General features: G+C 34.6%; 1 protein-coding gene across 50 annotated transcripts in view; it reads left to right on the plus strand.

The window, feature by feature from the left end:
- RIMS2 (regulating synaptic membrane exocytosis 2) overlaps positions 1-17,427 on the plus strand; it is a 445,064-nt gene that overhangs the window by 118,969 nt on the left and 308,668 nt on the right. For 2 of the 50 annotated variants that reach the window (XM_064394194.1, XM_064394174.1), the window contains exon 1: positions 16,239-16,806. The exons of 46 other annotated variants lie outside the window; for them this stretch is intronic. In XM_064394194.1, coding sequence (XP_064250264.1) covers positions 16,685-16,806 — 122 coding nt within the window. In that variant the 5' untranslated portion in view covers positions 16,239-16,684. Of the gene's footprint in view, positions 1-16,237; positions 16,807-17,427 lie in introns of those variants that run through there. 2 more of the 50 variants (XM_064394153.1, XM_064394198.1) reach the window with 2 other exon arrangements.

The following is a 17,427-nucleotide window of genomic DNA, read 5'->3' on the forward strand; positions in this document are numbered from 1 at the left end:
AACGATGTTATGTAGTTCAGGTAGATGTGAACTTTTGAGGGTATAAAAAATTATTATTTTCCCTAATCTGTATTTTATGACTCCAAAATAGTCTTCAAAATTTGAAAATTATGACTTTAATTTTACAATATTTTTCAGGCATTATATTCGTGGAAGAAAAACTTCCTCAAGGATATTTTTCATGAGAGTCAATGAAAAAAAAAGTGAAAATATTGTGATATTGTGAGAATGTTAATTTTCATGTGTTATAAGTCAATTTATTCTTGCTACATCTATCTGAGGTTGAGCCTTGTCACAAAGAGAGAATAAGTTCTTGGTATAGGAAAAGATCATGATCTGTAAGCTCATGATCTGAAGGAAGACTAATAAATAAAGCTGCCTGAACCCTTTTCAGATTAACTGTAAGGATATGAGATTAAATCATAAAAACCAGAACGAAAACAACAAATTGAGAGAGTGAGCAGCTGCAGAGTTGCACAACAGCGGTATTTATTTTCCAGGCCAGCAGACACAGTAAAGATATATCCTACTTCCCTCTCCCTTGTTTTCTCCTTGCAGAGATACATATGTATTTGGGGGTTTATTTTCTACCAACCCTCTTACTTCAGAAAAAAAGAGGATTTTTAGGGTGGTTTCAACACATTATATAGGAGGCTTGGAGAATGCATTTTATTCTGAGTAAGAAATGCAAACAAGAGGCTACTTGGGTCTGAAGATGTAGGATTTGTGCATGTATTCTTTATGAAATGTATACATGTGCTTCCCACATATAAAGGTTTTATTCTATTGTGTCACCAAACAGCAGTAGCATTGAAAGTGGTTTCCTGTGTCCCTTTCCTTCCAGTCTTGGGAGGAATGCCAGTATGAGCCGGCAGCGTAGGATCTGTCTTCTGGGACTGCAGTTGGGGATGTCAGGGTGTGAACAGAGGAAAAGAGAGACCAAAACAAGAGAGAAAAGGAGGAGAGAGGAAAAAGCAGGCATAAGTGAGATGAGAAACATGGAAGAGCAGCATGAATTTAAAAATGAAAATGTGTGTCCATCTGTTTCATGTTTGTATCTTTTCAAAATGATTCTTCTTTAATTGCTGGATCATGAACAACTGACACTGAGAATAGCACTAATGGTAGTTTATTGCAATTTAAAATATGACAGAGTAACATTAAAGTCAGTCAATTATACTTATTTTGGAAAAGCTGAAAAATGCCCATTTTGTGAGATTATCACTATTTTTCTGCTGCAGCACTTATGACACATCACTGTAGTGCAACCTCTGGTTTTGATTGTTTCTATTTTTGACTACCTGAGTTGATAGATTTCTAGGCCAGATGTGTTAAAACCCCTTTACTTGGACCTATGGAGACTAAGCATATTTGAAAGCAAAGTATTTTACCTGATTCTCAAGTAAAATAGAGGTATTTTAACTTTTTTTAACCTATTTCTTTTAGCTGCTGATGTATTTAAATAAGAAGTATTAAAATAATTGTGTAAAGTATTTAAATTGTGTTGGTATTCAAGAGTCAGACTGATAAAGCTGTGTGCAGATTTGTTCATGCTCAGACAACAGTGTCTCTAAACCTTTTAGAATTCTTTATGTAAGGCATAAAAAAAATGATTTTTAATACATTTTTGACCACCACAGTAGCAAAACCCCACAATTGTTGATAAGCATAATTATGTTCTTTCACTTAATGAATAAATCTAATACTCCATACAAGAAATCTGCAGGTTGAGTTTAAAATTGAATTAGTATTCTTTTCCATGCCTGACTGCAAAGGTCTCACAATGACTTCCCCTGGTGCTAGAACAGAATGCAAAGGTCTTTAGAGGTACTCTACAGTATTTTTAACATATTAACGAAAGATTTAAGTTTTACACAATTGGAACTGCATCTGAATAAGGTTTTATATATATATATACCTTCCTACTCCCATTCCAGCATTTTTTACCACTTTAATAGCCCTTAGAGCTGTAAAATGTCAGTCTGAAAACTAGTCTCAGTAGTTTTGCTTTTGTTTCTTGTGCTTTCATTTCATTGTATGCTTTCTATGATTCTTGATATAATAATTTAGAGCGAATCAGTTTTTTCTTCACAGAACTGCTCTTTTAATTATTTAATTCATCTACACATAGGATTATGGGCGTGGATCAACATGTCATGGCTGTTCCAGTTTTTAGGTAGAAACTGAAGCTAAGTTTATCTGCAGTCTCAATCTTAAATGACATTAAAAATAATTTAATAATAACTATGGCCAGAGGAAGCAATTGAAATTTATGGGAAGAGAGCCAGAGAAAGCACAGTATTTAATTATTGAGAAAAAGTACCTTGGGTCTAAGAAAGTCAGAAATTCTTTAGTGCAGAAATTTTAATAAAATAATTTGACACGACAAGGATTAAGCTACACCTGCTTATGAAGATGAGTAAAGATTTTGATATCATTTGTAAGGCAAGGTCTCTGTAAGGAGTTGCTGAATGATATTTCCACTGTCCATTAACAGTCCAGACTACTATAGTGGGTGCACTTTGTTTCTACCTGTCTTTATTGGGTTGCAATGGGTTGGAGCATATTCATTCTGTCCTAACTTCTGAAAAAGAGGGGGGGGCTTTTTCTCTCCATTACCTTTGCAGAACTGTCTGTTTTCTGAGAAATGAAACTCCTTGTACAGTTCTTTGTCTCCTAATATTGGTTTTGTGGATCTCCTGCTTGCATGAGCGGTGTCATCTCTGGCACAATGTTCAGGACATGCAGCCACAATGTGACTTCAGAGGGGTTTATCTGAGCTGTGCATTTCTTCCCTTCCTCCCCTTTTATTTTCTCTAACACATTATGATTTCTTAAGATATGCCTTTTATGATTATTTTAAGGTGAACCTTTATCTAGCTGTAGAATCTATACTTAGTAGCATTGGGCCTCTGACCAATGGCAGCTGCAATTTTGGATCCTTTTTTATTGAGAAAGAGAATCTGTTTGAAAAAGAGAAAAGGAAAATTCTAGAACTGTAGCAGAACTAACCTGCTTTGATAAAGAGTCTAAAACTTCCAAGTTCATTTTCAAACACCAGAGTGTTTTAATTAAGAACTTAAAAAAAATTAAATCCAGATTTAAGTGATGAATTTAACTCGGCTGCAATCATTCTCCACAGTAAACTAATCTCATGTAGATTTTAGGGAATTTCATTTTCACAGTTTGTAGTAGAGAGCCTTTTCAAAAATAATTCCATTACAACATGATGTTTTTATTTTGTTTACTGTTACTGTTATCTTATTTTTGTGTCAAAAATAACAGTATTTATCTTTGGCATTTGTTGCATGCTCCCTATTGAAAACTATCACTTAGTATTTGATTTTTCTCAATCTCGAACTCGGGGAAATCTGGATATTTGGTGCTGATATTTGTTATCTTTGAAGGGGAGTTTGGGCTTCCATTGCCATGTTACATTTTTGTAAAATACAACTATGTCTTTACCTGTGCTAAAAGACTGTTAATAACTTTAATCTGTAAGCACAGATATCATTTGTATTAGAATACTAACATTTTTATTAAGTACTGACTGCAGCTAACATTTATGGCACTAAATGTAGTTTTGCTTTTAAATAAACTGATACAGTAAAAAAGCAATATCAGAAAAAAAATGAGGATAGCAGCATATATAAACTATTTATTAAAATTAGTAAGGCAAATGCCTTTCTGGGTTGAGCATGTCTTGAAGTGCAGTTTTGTTGACCTTGCATAAACTTAAATGTTAGAGTTCACCGTGTGCTCATAATTTTTAGTGTTACTGTCCTCTGTTCTGTGGAGGCTAGGTTCTCTTAAGAAGTATAAATAACAGATTTTTAAAGTTAAATATTTTAAAAGAAATGGTGTGTAAGGGTGAATAAGATACATTTGTGGAGCGCAGCTGAGGGAAGATTCTAACAATTGGTAAAAAACTCTGCTAAGTCAAATGTATTATTTCTAGAAGCCAAGTAATTCTGGGATCTGCAGGAAGCAATTAAATTAAATGGCCTTTTGTTTTCATATTTTTTACCATAGCTATATAGACTGAAATAAAATAAAAAAGCGAGACTGCATGCAAATGGTCTGGTGCAAGTGGTCTGGTGTAAATTCTTTGGCTTTTCCTTTGTGTATCTAGAAGTCACAAATGATAAAGAAATCACTTCTGTAGTGCAATTTAGTTGTCACTTATCTTTTACATGGTAAGATTAAAAATTTTAGTAACTGTCAATCTATTTATTCAGTCAGATTTGAGGGAAGAAATATAACAATAATGAATGTAGTAGGATCAGGGTAACCATATTTTCATAATTCAAAGTTACATTATTGAGCAATACAATTTTATTTCTACATTTTCTTTAGCATGATGATTCTGTTTCTTTTTCTGCCCCTTCTTCAAGACAAATCCTTTCATCCCCTACTCTGTCCAGTGTGAGATAAAACCAAACTCTGGTTAGACATTGAAAGTGGTTTCAAAGATATACCCATGACCTTTTTGACCTAAAGACAGGCATTCTTTTCTTCTCTAAGCCACTTCTTTTCCATGGTATAGTTCACTTCTTTTCCTCACTTTACATCCAATAATTCTGCAACCATTCCTAAGTGTCCTTTCAGTTTTGTGGTGAACTAATTGGATACTTCTCTCTCAAGCTTTGAGAAATCTTAATTTTGTGCCTTTCAGAAAAAGCAGAGCTCTTTGTTTTTACTAACCATAACAAAGACAGCCACAGACATTTTAATGGAATAGTTGCAGCAAAGTAGTGCAGTACAATGTCATTTCCAGTTAAGCAGGAAATGTAGGTGACCTGCAGTCAGTGACTCTTACAGTGGAGTTCTAAAATCCAAGGTAATATCTGTATATGATATGCAGTGGGTTGTGTATACATGTGACTTGTTCTGACTTCCTGCACTCTGCAGCTCTGTTCCCTGTAACCATGCCCTGGTGTTTTTAGAAAATGACATCAGCAAGAGCCCGGTTCTGCAGCACTGAGCTTCCTGAAAATGCAATTAGGGACCTCAGAAAGTGTATCATCTTCACAGAATATCAAGAGGTTAAGTTGCTCCAAACAGTTTTCCGAATTTCTGCTCCACTGTTGTGTCAGCTGGTATTATCTGCTTGAGTTGGCCCCCAGATGTAATTTATCTGCCTAAGCAAGTTTCTATTATGCAGCGTGTAATAGGATGAACCATGAACTTTGCTGCAGAGACCCCATTTTCTTTGTAAAAAGAAAATGGCAAGACGAAGAATTCTTATGGTAAGGCCGTGATAGAAATGCATTTTAGCTGCAAGGGGTTACATTTGTAGTGACTTTGTGAAAATACTGGACTTTAAATGAGTTCTTGATCATCACATAAAAATAAATTTAAAAATACCTAGCAAGGCCAAGGAGATTAAAGCAAAACCACCTGATTTGCTGTATAATGCCAAATAAATTGGTAAGCTTCAGAAGGACATTGCATTCTAAAGTTCCAAATCAGTGCACAAACCCGATTTTTTTTTTTTTTAAGAGGTAGATTAATTTTAATTGAATCTTTTTGAATCTGTCATGAGGTGCTGGGCTGACAAAAAATGACCTGCTTGAGTTGCATCTTTGTGCTGCAGTTAGAACTGTGAAAAATATTTAAACTAGAAGAGGAATCAAATTTAGTTCAACAATCTCAACCTTTGAAATAAGAAATTTGACAACTCAAAGGTTAGTTCAGTAATTCCACCTCCTCACAAGGATGTGATAATTGCATTTTATTCCTACAATGGACCTGTAGTGATTAATCTTCCCATACCATTTATTAACAGGGTCTAGAACAAAAATGTATTTTTGAAAGAAACCAAATTTAACTTGGATATGCATTTCTTATAAAACAATGTATAATTTGGGTGCTTTTCTTGTCTCAAGTACATGTACATGCAATAAAGACTGAAGTATTGACTTTCATTTAAAAAATAGATATCATTGTCTGAAGCAAGAAATTTGATCTTCTGAATACTATAAAATTGAAGTATGATTTAATTTCTACTCAGCAGATTTTTTAATGCAGACATTCTTTCCAAAATTGGAAATGAATGTCAGTTCTAAAGACCCTGAGAACCAGAATAAGAAGGAAAAGAGGAAGATATGTCACTTAAATAATAGAATAAATAAGAATGTTTTGTAGATGGGACTCAAGCTCTCAAGCTTTGGATATTAAGTGTAGTGTAGACACTAACTAATAGTGTCTCAACTTTTCAAAAAAATTGTTTTGGATGGTGATAAATTGCATTGCAGTAATGATTGATTCACTAACATAGATAATTTTCACCTACATTACCTCTTTGCTCCTCCTTCAAGTAATTAAGAGCATATATAAGAATGTTTGTGTCCTTTTGGTAGATATTCCCAAAAGCTGTCAGTTGTTTTTGGTGTTAAGCTTGGCAAAGCCTACCAAATCAGGAGATTTTGTTGAAGACAAGGGTTTGAAATTTCACTCTCTATGTGGCATACAGACATTTCATTCAGAAGCACTTTTTTTCTGTTTGAAAATGAGATTTATTTAGAAATTTGTTCTGTGGTATGTCACCAAGTATCATGAGGCCTTACAGCTACAACAATCAATTATGAAATTAACCCTAACTCCCTTCTCAAGTGGCCAATGATGCCTTTATTCCACTAAAATAGAACTCCTATATTAAATGGAAATCTTTCCAAAGTAAAATATTTACACAGTGTTAATGCTTATAAAATCCAGGCTCCATGACACTGTCAAAGGAAATGAATTCCAGAAGCGTGTGATCATCAGGAAAATATTCTTCTGGTATTCCAATCAGCTGAATATAGGAGCAACCCAGGAGACCATAAATCTCATAATGACATGAAAGGAAGATCAATTAGTCTCTTTGAACTCATCCCCAAGATATGGAAGGCTCAAATTTTTAACCAGTGGACTGAGCAGCAAAAATTAATAAACAATCTAGTGCATAGATGTGTTGTCATAGCTTCTGTTATACTAAATGAAAAGACTGATTTTAATCTTACTGTCATTTGGACAATGATGTACCTTTTACTTTGCACATATATTAGTCTTTGTTTCTGTCACAGATCACCTGGACACGTTGACACCCTATACAAGTTTGGACCTTTAAGGACCAAATCAGTCATCTGAAAGTAGAGATATGGCAATAAATCTCAAGATGTTTTCCAAGTGAAAAAAAGTAATTTCTTAAAAATTAATTAAACTCCCAAATTCATTGTGAATGGGAGACCATTTCTGTCAACAATGTATAACCACCATGGATTTCAAGATCAATGTAGTTGTTACTTTCTTTACCTAACAAGGAACTTTATGATCAGCCTGCTCACCAAAAAAGTGCTTGTGTAAAAGATGTAACTGTGGTAACTGTGTCTTTCATGAAGAAAACATCTCTTTATCTGAGTGTATATATCGGAATAATTTCTGTTGGGGGCATTTGCATAGTTGATAGTCACTGTTGGACTGTCGTAGGATTTTTTTTTCTGACTGTTTGCTTAAATTTCTATAACTTGGAGAATAATGGGTGTAAGTACAAACTGCCTGTGAGCACTGAAGAAATTAACTTGCACCTTGAATAATTCATCCTGAAATGGAGAGGAAAGACTGGTATCTGCAAACTGTTAGTGAGTGTGTTTTCAGGTTCTGTTTTAGTATTTTACATTATTAATCATGCATAATACTTTTTTAGTAGTATTTAAATTACCTTCTGTGTTTATGAAAGGTGAAGAACGATCACTTTTTATAGAAGTGAGGAACAGAAATCTCTTCTGTAGCAGATGAAGTTTTCAGTGCACTGTTTCAAAAATCAATCAAATCCCTGTTCTAGGCCAGCAGTTCTTGTCTAGTGAGACACATCTCATTGGTGAACCATCCAGAACTGCAAATGAGGCATAAAGCAGGACTCATGTACTATAATGAGGTGCAAGAAAATATCAATTGATTGTAAATCAGCTGAAGGTAAAATACTATTCTAAACCACACATTCTACAAGGTGCAGCGTCTATTGAATGTTGAGCTTTTGCATCCTTGAGTATTACACAGAATTCTACTCCTTCAATACTTTTGGAAATATTATTTATATATTATGTACTACATGTATGGACATGGACAAATGTATACATTCACACTAAAAGGTTAGGATGCCTAGCCATTTCAGTAAACTATCAGAACTCTAGGAAAGCAGAGAACTGATTATGGGACCATCATTTGACCCAGAGTTTGAAGAAATTTACTTTGTGGAGATGTATTTCTCCTGTAGGAAGCTGACCAGCCCTGCAGAAATGAAAAAAATTACTAGCATTTATGAATTATTTTAGTACAAAATAGAATCATGCTCTTGCAGGTTGAAGAAGTGATTCATTCATTTATTAGAAAAATAGGTTAGTTTTCTTGTTTGCCAAATGCAATTTCTGCCTCAGTAGCTCTTTATATAAATGATGTCTTAGGTCAGGACAGTGGTGGAAAAACCCCATTTCCCTAGATTTGAAGGCTTCTTTTTTATATGTGACATCTGCTTTAAATAGGAGTTTTGCTAGAAACCGTGAAGATCCCTAAAATACGTGTGATATATGTGGGGAAAATGCCTGAGTTGGAAAAAGGTAGAGAATGCACACACCTGTATTTTTTTCAGATATGGTGTCAGAACACAGCTAAGGCAGGAACTGGAAAGTGTTCTCAGATCCAGCAATAGAAATGAAACCACATATTTATATTCCTGCCTCCTAAATAAAGTAATTAGACAAGCACAAGAACACTTTATTAAATCTGGGTTTGGGTGGTCATGCAATATTGGGTCACATGATTTTTCCCTCCTACATCTTCCTCTTTCTTTCTATTAATTATACAGGAAGGAAAAGGTGGCTAGCATTCCAAACTGCACTCCTTAGTCATCTGCATTTAGGTGGGATGAATCTGAATGTCTTTGTTGGTTAAGGTCAAACAATCTAAATTCAACCTCTGAAATTGCCTAAAATCAGTAACACCTTCATTTCTAAGCATAGACTTCCCAAAGCAAGGAATACTTAGAAAAGCCCAGAACTGGCAAGTGAGGTAGAAGGCAGCACTGGAATTTTATTGCAAGCTGTATATATTGTGTAATATTCAGAAAAGAAAAAGATATGAGAAATAATTAAAATTATACATTTTCTGTAATTATTTGCAAGTATTATATGCCTTGTCATACTTAAATAATGCTTCCCATATTGCCTTTCAGCTAATGTATTAAAGAGAATTCCGCAGAGAGGTTTGAGAAGCCATAATCTATACTGAGTTAAGGAAATTAAACAATAAGTCAAAGTTATTAATGTTAAAGATGTCTTAAAAATAATTATACTGGGAGGTATACCCAGTTGTGAGGCATACTTATTCATTTCAGGAATTAGTACTGTTGTGGTATAGTCTATCATAATAAATAAGAATAGGTTTTCAAATTATAATTTTCCTATATCCTTTGTCTAATATGTTTGAGTTTTTTCCCCTGTCTTACTCATCCTCAAATGCGCAATTTGTGTGTGGTCAGTGCCAGTTTTTGTGTGTGTCCATACCAGCCCTAACAGTAGGATTTCCCAAGTGAACATATGGCACATTTCCTAGTATCTCTGTAAGGAACAAAGTTAGACCTACCATTGTGTTATCTGAGTTTTGAAAAATGTAAAATTATTTTATCAGTAAAAGTATTTATTATAAGTCATCTGACATTTTACTTTCGCAAGTCTTTATTTTTTCATTTCACAGATTTAAAATGTCATTAAAAAGAAACTGATAAAAAATACAAAATATCAGCTTGCAAGTATTTTATTTGCAGAATATATTCTTTCCTAAGCAGTAAGTATTCAGGCAAAAGATCACGTATAACTTGTTGGCGACTTTCTAGGAAGTTTTAAAGCTGTCCTGATCAGTCGATCATGATTATTTCTTTCATTAACTTAGAGATAGTGAGATGCAGTTGTGTGCTCACAGAACTCAGCACATCTCATAAAGGACAGTTGACACTTTTCTACTTGGGAAGTCCTAAGCTGATCTGGAATTTACCGTTGAGACTTTACTTTTTGGCTGATGTACTTTGTACTCCTTGACTTCCTTGAGAATCTATAGATGTCAAGGTTAGTTTTGTCTCTTATTAAAAAGTAGACAGTTGTTTACCTTTTTTCCCTGTGTGTTGAAGACATAAGCACTGAGAATTTTCAGAGATGGGAATATCCAGATACCTGTAAAGATGCTAAAGGTAAACTGACAGCTTATTTTATTCTCAATGTAAGTAGGTTAATGAGAGCATCCTCTTTACCATTTTGGGTGTTGTACTTGCTGGTCGAGTTCGTGACTGAGGAGCAGAGCACAGACTGCTTCCTCTGGCACGAGAGCAGTTCCAGTATCTGGGAACGTGCTAGAGGCATAGTGTTGAACTGCGCTTTTGGGCCTTAATCCAAAGACTGTTGGCATGCGGAGTTATCCCTGATTTCACTGGAATTAGGCTACTTAACACTTGATGCTACAAGCAATGTATTTCAACAGAATTTGGAATGGCAAAATTCTAGTATCCTACACAGCAAATAAGGCAAGGGCTTGGGGTCCACACTTTCTGTGTGACCACTGGCATTACTCTTTGCTGCTTCCTTAATCACATAACTTAAGCTTCATATCCTAAAGCATTTAATAGAGAATATGCTTACAAGGCTTGTAATAATTAACTGGTTTTGACACTTATTCTAAGAATAAATTATTATTAATTGTTTGATATTACTGTTTGTGGAACAGGAGATAAACTTTTGTGAGTCCTTTGTGCATGGGATGCTTCTAACAGCAAGTCTGATAGAAAATGAAGAAGAGAGAGTTAAAGACACCTGGGAGGCAGTTCTAGGAGCTCCAGAATCAGTACAGCCTGTAATGGAATATCATGTTTTTTCATCCTCATTCTTCTGTGATGGGGTGGAGGACCACAATAACTTAAGCATTTTTTCATATCACTTTTAATAATTTTGTCAGTTCAGACAAAGAAGTTCAGATGCAGTGTTGTGGCTATTTGCCACAACAATTGTATATGTGACCATGCTCTGCCTGTCTGCTGTGAAAGTCAATGACTAATGGCTCTCAGTTCTACCCACTCTTCCTCCATCCACACTGACTTGGGTCTTTGTCCTCCTGTGATGATACAAATTTTCACAGAGATTGCTGGAATTTAACTGTATAAATGCTTATGCCCTATGAAATTACCCAGTCTCCTCAAGCACATTAGTCATGATGATAGATGTTAATATGGAGGAAAAAAGGGATAAACAGACTGTCCAGATTTCTAAGTCTCATCTCTTCGCCCAAACAGTGTAACTTACACTAAAAGAAGTGTACAGATTAATTTAAATGGCAACGTGGGAGAAATATGAAGAGGGTTACTGAGAACAATTAAATAAATAGAATGGCTCAAAAAAGAAATAAAGAAATATGAAGATACTGAGAATAAAACACAAGAAAAAAACCCCAAAATGTTATGGTGTGAGATGAGGATGAATTTACTTTCTTTTACATTATTGTACTTTAGTAGTGGATATTTTCTGTAGTGGGGTTTGGTCTCTTAGCTGGAATTTCAGTATCTTCCATTGTAGATCTGTGACCTGACTACCAAGGATTAAAATCAGTATCACTTTTCCATTCTTGATTAATGTTTAACTCAGTGAATTAAATAGTTCTTTCAATATTTAATTATTTTACGGGAGAGAGAACAGTGTCAACAGCAAAGACAAATTCCCTTAGGAATAACCAGGGGGATGTTAATAAGAACTTTGTGGGCATATTTTAGGAAGCCAGTAGAGCAACCTGGGATTCAGTTTTCCATGCTTCCTAACACTGTTCTAACTGCCCAACTACCTGTAATAAGAAGAATGGTGCACTTTGAATGACTGCTCAGGCGCCAGCAGGACAAGAAGATTCATTGTTACACTTCTTGGACAGAGACTGATGCTTCCCTGTAGCCTGGATTTAGGTACTTTTATCCTTTTGGGTTTGAGGCTTTATTGGTGCCCCTTTCTTTATTATTTCCTATAGTAGGTATTCAGAATACTGGCTTCTATGAGTCCTGTTGTTATGTGTTTAAATTTAATGTTATTTATTTTGCATTAGTTGATAAACTTCTCTTGTGAAACTGAACCTTTGAACATTGATGTGATGAAATACAAATGGGTATGTGCTTTTTCCCAAAAGAAAGTCTGCTTGCATTTCACTTGCAGTAGTGAAATGCCCATCCTTGAATGGAATTTCCAATAGTCCTTAAAATCATGTTCCACCTTGGAGCATCAGTTTGCTGACCCAAAAGGAGTAGTCTTATAAAAAGTAATAATACAACACTATCTAATATCCAAGGCCACTGTTGTTAACTTACTTGTTTGAAAATAATTTGTTCAGAAGTTTATTCTTTTCTTAATGAATGTCAGTCAAAAATTTTTGATCATGAGTATTTACCTAAATGCTTTGATAAGAGCATATTTGAGAGTGATGGTAGTGTAATACAGGTACGTATGTGCTATTAATTACAAAATTTTATGTAGTATCTAGAAGGAAAAAGCAGTTGACATTAGACTTCCTGTACATTTCAAAAATCCCACTTCTATCCCCAAACTCCAAGTGACTCAGCTCTACAATTTTCTTTTGCATTTCCATCAAACCATCTATCCAATAGATTAGAATGGAATTGATTCCAGAATTGTTCTTGATAGTATCTTTTATCACAGAAAAATCTTTGTCTTATAAGCTGTAAAGTATAGCTTTAATAAGTTTGTATGACTCTACCTTGTTTAAACTACAATGTCGTGTGAAATCTTTTTTATATGCCTATAATAAGAAGCGATGCATGTAAGTAATGTTTGAGATAACATTTATACATATTGTCAACTTTCTTGTGTAATAGATTTACATTTCTGAAATCTAGAATCAATTAAAGGAAGTTTAATCTTATGTTTGAAATAGAAATTTTATATAAATTTGAAAACCTCATATTTGGGAGATTTCTAGATAACTTTTCATCTTAAAAACTTGTATCTGGTGGAACTTTATTAAGATTCAATTTGGCTACAGAGAAAGGTATCTGTATGGACCTCAGTGTAGCTTGGCTTAATGGATCCAATGATGCTTTCTCAGGCTTGTCTTTTCATTTTGAAATAGGCTGTCAGCCATGTCAGGTAGTTGTTCAGACTATCTAGTACTCATTTTGCTTTTTCTCTGCAGTATATTTAAAGTACTTGGTCTTCATTTCCATAAAATCCTTGGTAAAATTGGTGTGAAAATGAAATATATTATTATTAGACCATAATAGAGCAAGAGCATATCTTTTTCCAAGTATAAATACACCAAACACCATAATAAAGATCACTGTCAACATTATTTTAATGAGGCCCTCAAAGGATAGGAGATGCTAGAATCAGAAGTCCTTGAGCAGTGCTTGGCTTACGTGGTGCTTATTGAGTACACAGGGGACTTCCAAAACAAAGAAGCCTGTGCATATCAGACCTCTTTTTCTTCTGCTATGGGTATTGAAGAGTATAGACTGAGAGTTCTGATGAACAGAAAAGGAGATCTCAAGTTAGACTCAAATAGGCAGAAAAGTAATCCCTGTCTTTTCAACATTCTTATGTGAAGCTTTTAATTTGGAAACACTGTGGGTATAATTCCCTGAGCCTTAGAAATGATGCTAAATAACTGCCCTTCCCAACAGGAATTTTTTAGTACAAGAAACAGTGACACATTTGAAGATACGTTACAGCATTGAAGTAACGTAAATAGTACCTGTACTGTTTTGTTCTCAAACAATTTCAATGTACAATGTTTTTGTGTGTGGTTCTACTGACTTCTTTTGATTGTCAGTTTCATTCTGGTTCCCAAAGGATGGGTACTTCAGTGGGTAGAGCCGACTCTGCTCATTCTCCTTCATTCCATTCTCTCCAGCCTCTTCTTGTTAGGTCTCCTTACTTCCTTGATTCTTCCCAGATGAATGAGACATTTTTGAAGAAGTGGAAGTACCTAAAAAGAGATGTTAGTAGGAAGTCCATATAATAGGGTCACTACACTACTCTAGGCCACATAATAAATACAGGAAACAATTGCTTATTGACTAAAGGGTCTCTTGGAGTGTTTTAGAAGGGTCAGGAAAGGAGGTAATTCTTTTTTCTGTTCATTTTTGAAATATAAAATAGTATTTTAAATCAATACTACAGTTAATTTTGATGAAAATTCCAGGTGACCAAAAACATATCTATTTGCACAAACCCCATTTCTTTATAGCTGAATGTTCTGCTAGCAGCAACTGTGAAGTATTTGCCTTTAAAGGTATTCTTTTACTTCCCTATGAAACATTTCACATACATGAATATCTGCAGGGTACTCTATTCCGTACTCCAAAATAAAATGAAAAAAACTTAGTTTTAAATATGTGTGTTTTGTCAGTAGTTTTAGGACAATCTTAAAAAAAATAAGAAAAAGACAAAAGAGTGTATGTGCTAACTTCCATTTAAAATATCTGAGCATGAAAATGTAGAAGGACTAATGTAAAATGTTCAGCACTTTGTTGCAACTACAAGAGCATTTTGACTGTATGCCCGTTTATAAGGCACACCAAAAAAAGGGTAACGTGCTTGAAATGTATGATAAAATACTGGTCTTGTACCTACTCCATGGCCAACATTGCCTCTGAATTGTGAAGTTGTGCATATTATACAGTTTGGAATGACTTTAACTTTTGTGACCAGACGACTATTTCTTGGTGCAGATTAGAAGATTTGGTGGTTTTTTGATGGAATGAATGTAACGGCAAATATTATTGCATTCCAAACATGAATTCTCTGTAATATAAGTAAGGTGGTTACCAAGTATTACTTTTTCATTTTATTATAGTAAGATAGCCACAAATATCCATAGATTCCTACTTCAGGATCTCAAAAGTTACCAGTTTTGACAGACATAGAGCCTATTACTTTTATCATAAATTGTAATACATTGCACAATACAAATGCTTTCATATTGCACAGTATGCTATGGACAGAAAAATAGGTGTTAAAAACTATTTCAGGTACTACTTTCACATGAGTTTTGCAAGCAGATTTATTAGATATTTTCATGACTTATAAAAAATATTTAACATGGGTTGTAGGAGGGAGTCGCATATATATGCTTTCTACGGGGGCCAGGAGATGAATTTGTTCCCATTTCTTTTTTTTTTTTCTTCTTATAAGATCTGTGTTGTGGCTGCCATCCTTCTGGCCAAAGAAGCCTGGATGGCTTCTTCCTCCTGAGCACATCAACACACTTGAATTATCTGGAAAGATGCTTATTCCCACATCATCTGAGATTCAAATTGCTTTCAGTGAAAGAGCTTTAATAATAGACCTCATTTTATGTTGGGTTATTTGGAGATTTTGTAATTAGTGCTAAGATGTTAAAAGCTGTAGATATAAAATGAGGTATTATAAAGAAAATATTTTCTATTATATTTTATTTTGACAGTGATAACTATTTTTTGTATTGTTATGTAATGTCATCCTCTGGCAGAAGCATTGAAAAAAGAGAAAAAATGGTTTTTACTCAGGGATATTTGTTTTCTGTACATTTCATGGTATTCACAGTGCATACTATGTTGCAAAAGCTCACTCTGTTCTGTTAGATGACTGATTCTGCTTCTTGCTCTTTGATATCTGATACTTATGTGTACCAGTACACAGGCTCCTAAAATAGTGGGTTTTCCTGGAAGCAGATGGGTTTGGAGCACCCTAAGAAGTGATTGATTTTTCTCGGTTCTATCATGGCTGATTCAGTGCAATAAACTTTTAAAGGATACTGAAGACATTTCATTTTGAAATGCAGTGTTTATATATAATGCAGCCATTCCTTTTAGTAATTGTTCAAGTTTGCATGGTGCATCGTTGCCTTGATGCTGCATGTACAATCCCTGATGGAATGGTTATGTATAGAATGTGTACTGTTTGCTTCAGTCGTGAATTGATGCTACATTTAAATGTTTGCACTAAAAACCTGTTATCTCAGATACAGTATAGCTTTTCAGATATGAGACGAAAGATCTATTGTTACAGTCTCAGTGCTACAAGTTGTTTATTATGTGCAGATTTTTTTTAGAGTGGTCTTTCAGTCCTTTAGAATTACCATTACATTAAAAAAATTAAGAATTCTACATACATGGTCACGGATATTAGTCATTTTTACAGGGGAGGGAAGGAGGAGGGGAAGATGCAGAAATCCTCCTCCTTTCAGATAGTAGTAACAGTGTGAGGATGCCTTGTCCTCCTTTTTTTCACTTCTGAGATTTTATTGCTGGCAGCCAGATGTGCTGAAACTCCTGACGACAGCATCTATTCACTGCGTGTTTTTAATAGGCTTAGAGAAATATGAGTAGAGTACATGAAAGCAGCTCAGCTTCACACTTCGGCTGGGAATGCCCAAAAAGCTTACTGCTGTTTAGAATTCTTGCTACAGTCAGGAGAAAGCTGCTCGGGTACTAAATCTTCTACGACTGAATTAGAAGAATAATGACTGTACAATTAACTCTCAGCCCCTGCTCATTTAGGCACAGTTTTTACAGAGATCAGGAGAAATATGGAACTTGATTGGCATATTTTTATTTGATGGTGTGTACAAAATAGATGACTTTTAAGACAGGTGGTGAAGAAAAATAGAAGGGAAAGAAAGGGAGAAAATGCAATTTGAAACACTGCGCCAGGTCTGCAATTCTGTTTTATCTCATTTTCATGGGGTTTTCTCATCCCCTCCAAATATTTTACAAAATGATCTTTTTGGACAAACGTTGAACAACACTAGGTAAGTAGAAATGAAATATTTTTGCTTTATCATTTCTCTTTTTATGCTGATGGCAATCTATCTGCATGCTTTTCAGTGGGGTACTTTTATAACTGCACTCCTAGATATTAATATTTTTATGGTAGCTGTGAGTCTGTTAGTGTTTTTGTGTTTTATGTAAGGATTTACATGAGAACTCAGTCTGCAGAAATAAAGCCAGCAAAGATAGAATAAAATATTTAAGATGGTTATGTATCTTTCAAGTACATTAGCTGCCATTAGAAGCTAGCATTATTAGCTGTAATCCTTAAAACATATTAAATATTCATAAACAAATTTGTCAGAGAAAATGATTTCTGTGTGGATATGGCAGTGAAAAGATTAAATGCTCAGAGATGTGTCTGTTTAACCATACATAATTTATTGGAAGATGCAAATTAGTAGTACTGCATACCTTTTGCAAAATAGAAAGCAGTTCCTTCTTTTTAGACGATTTAGATCCTGTGTGTAATGCTTTTCACTGATGTTTTTAACTGGTCAAATTATAGCTGATTAGTGAATGCTTTGCAGCAGATCAGTCAGCTCTGTAGGGTATGCTTTTGTGAATAGCTGTTGTTTTGTGGGAATTAGAAATGATAGGGT

The sequence above is a fragment of the Passer domesticus genome, chromosome 1 (assembly GCF_036417665.1).
Source record: "Passer domesticus isolate bPasDom1 chromosome 1, bPasDom1.hap1, whole genome shotgun sequence".
In the NCBI taxonomy this organism is placed as follows: domain Eukaryota; kingdom Metazoa; phylum Chordata; class Aves; order Passeriformes; family Passeridae; genus Passer; species Passer domesticus.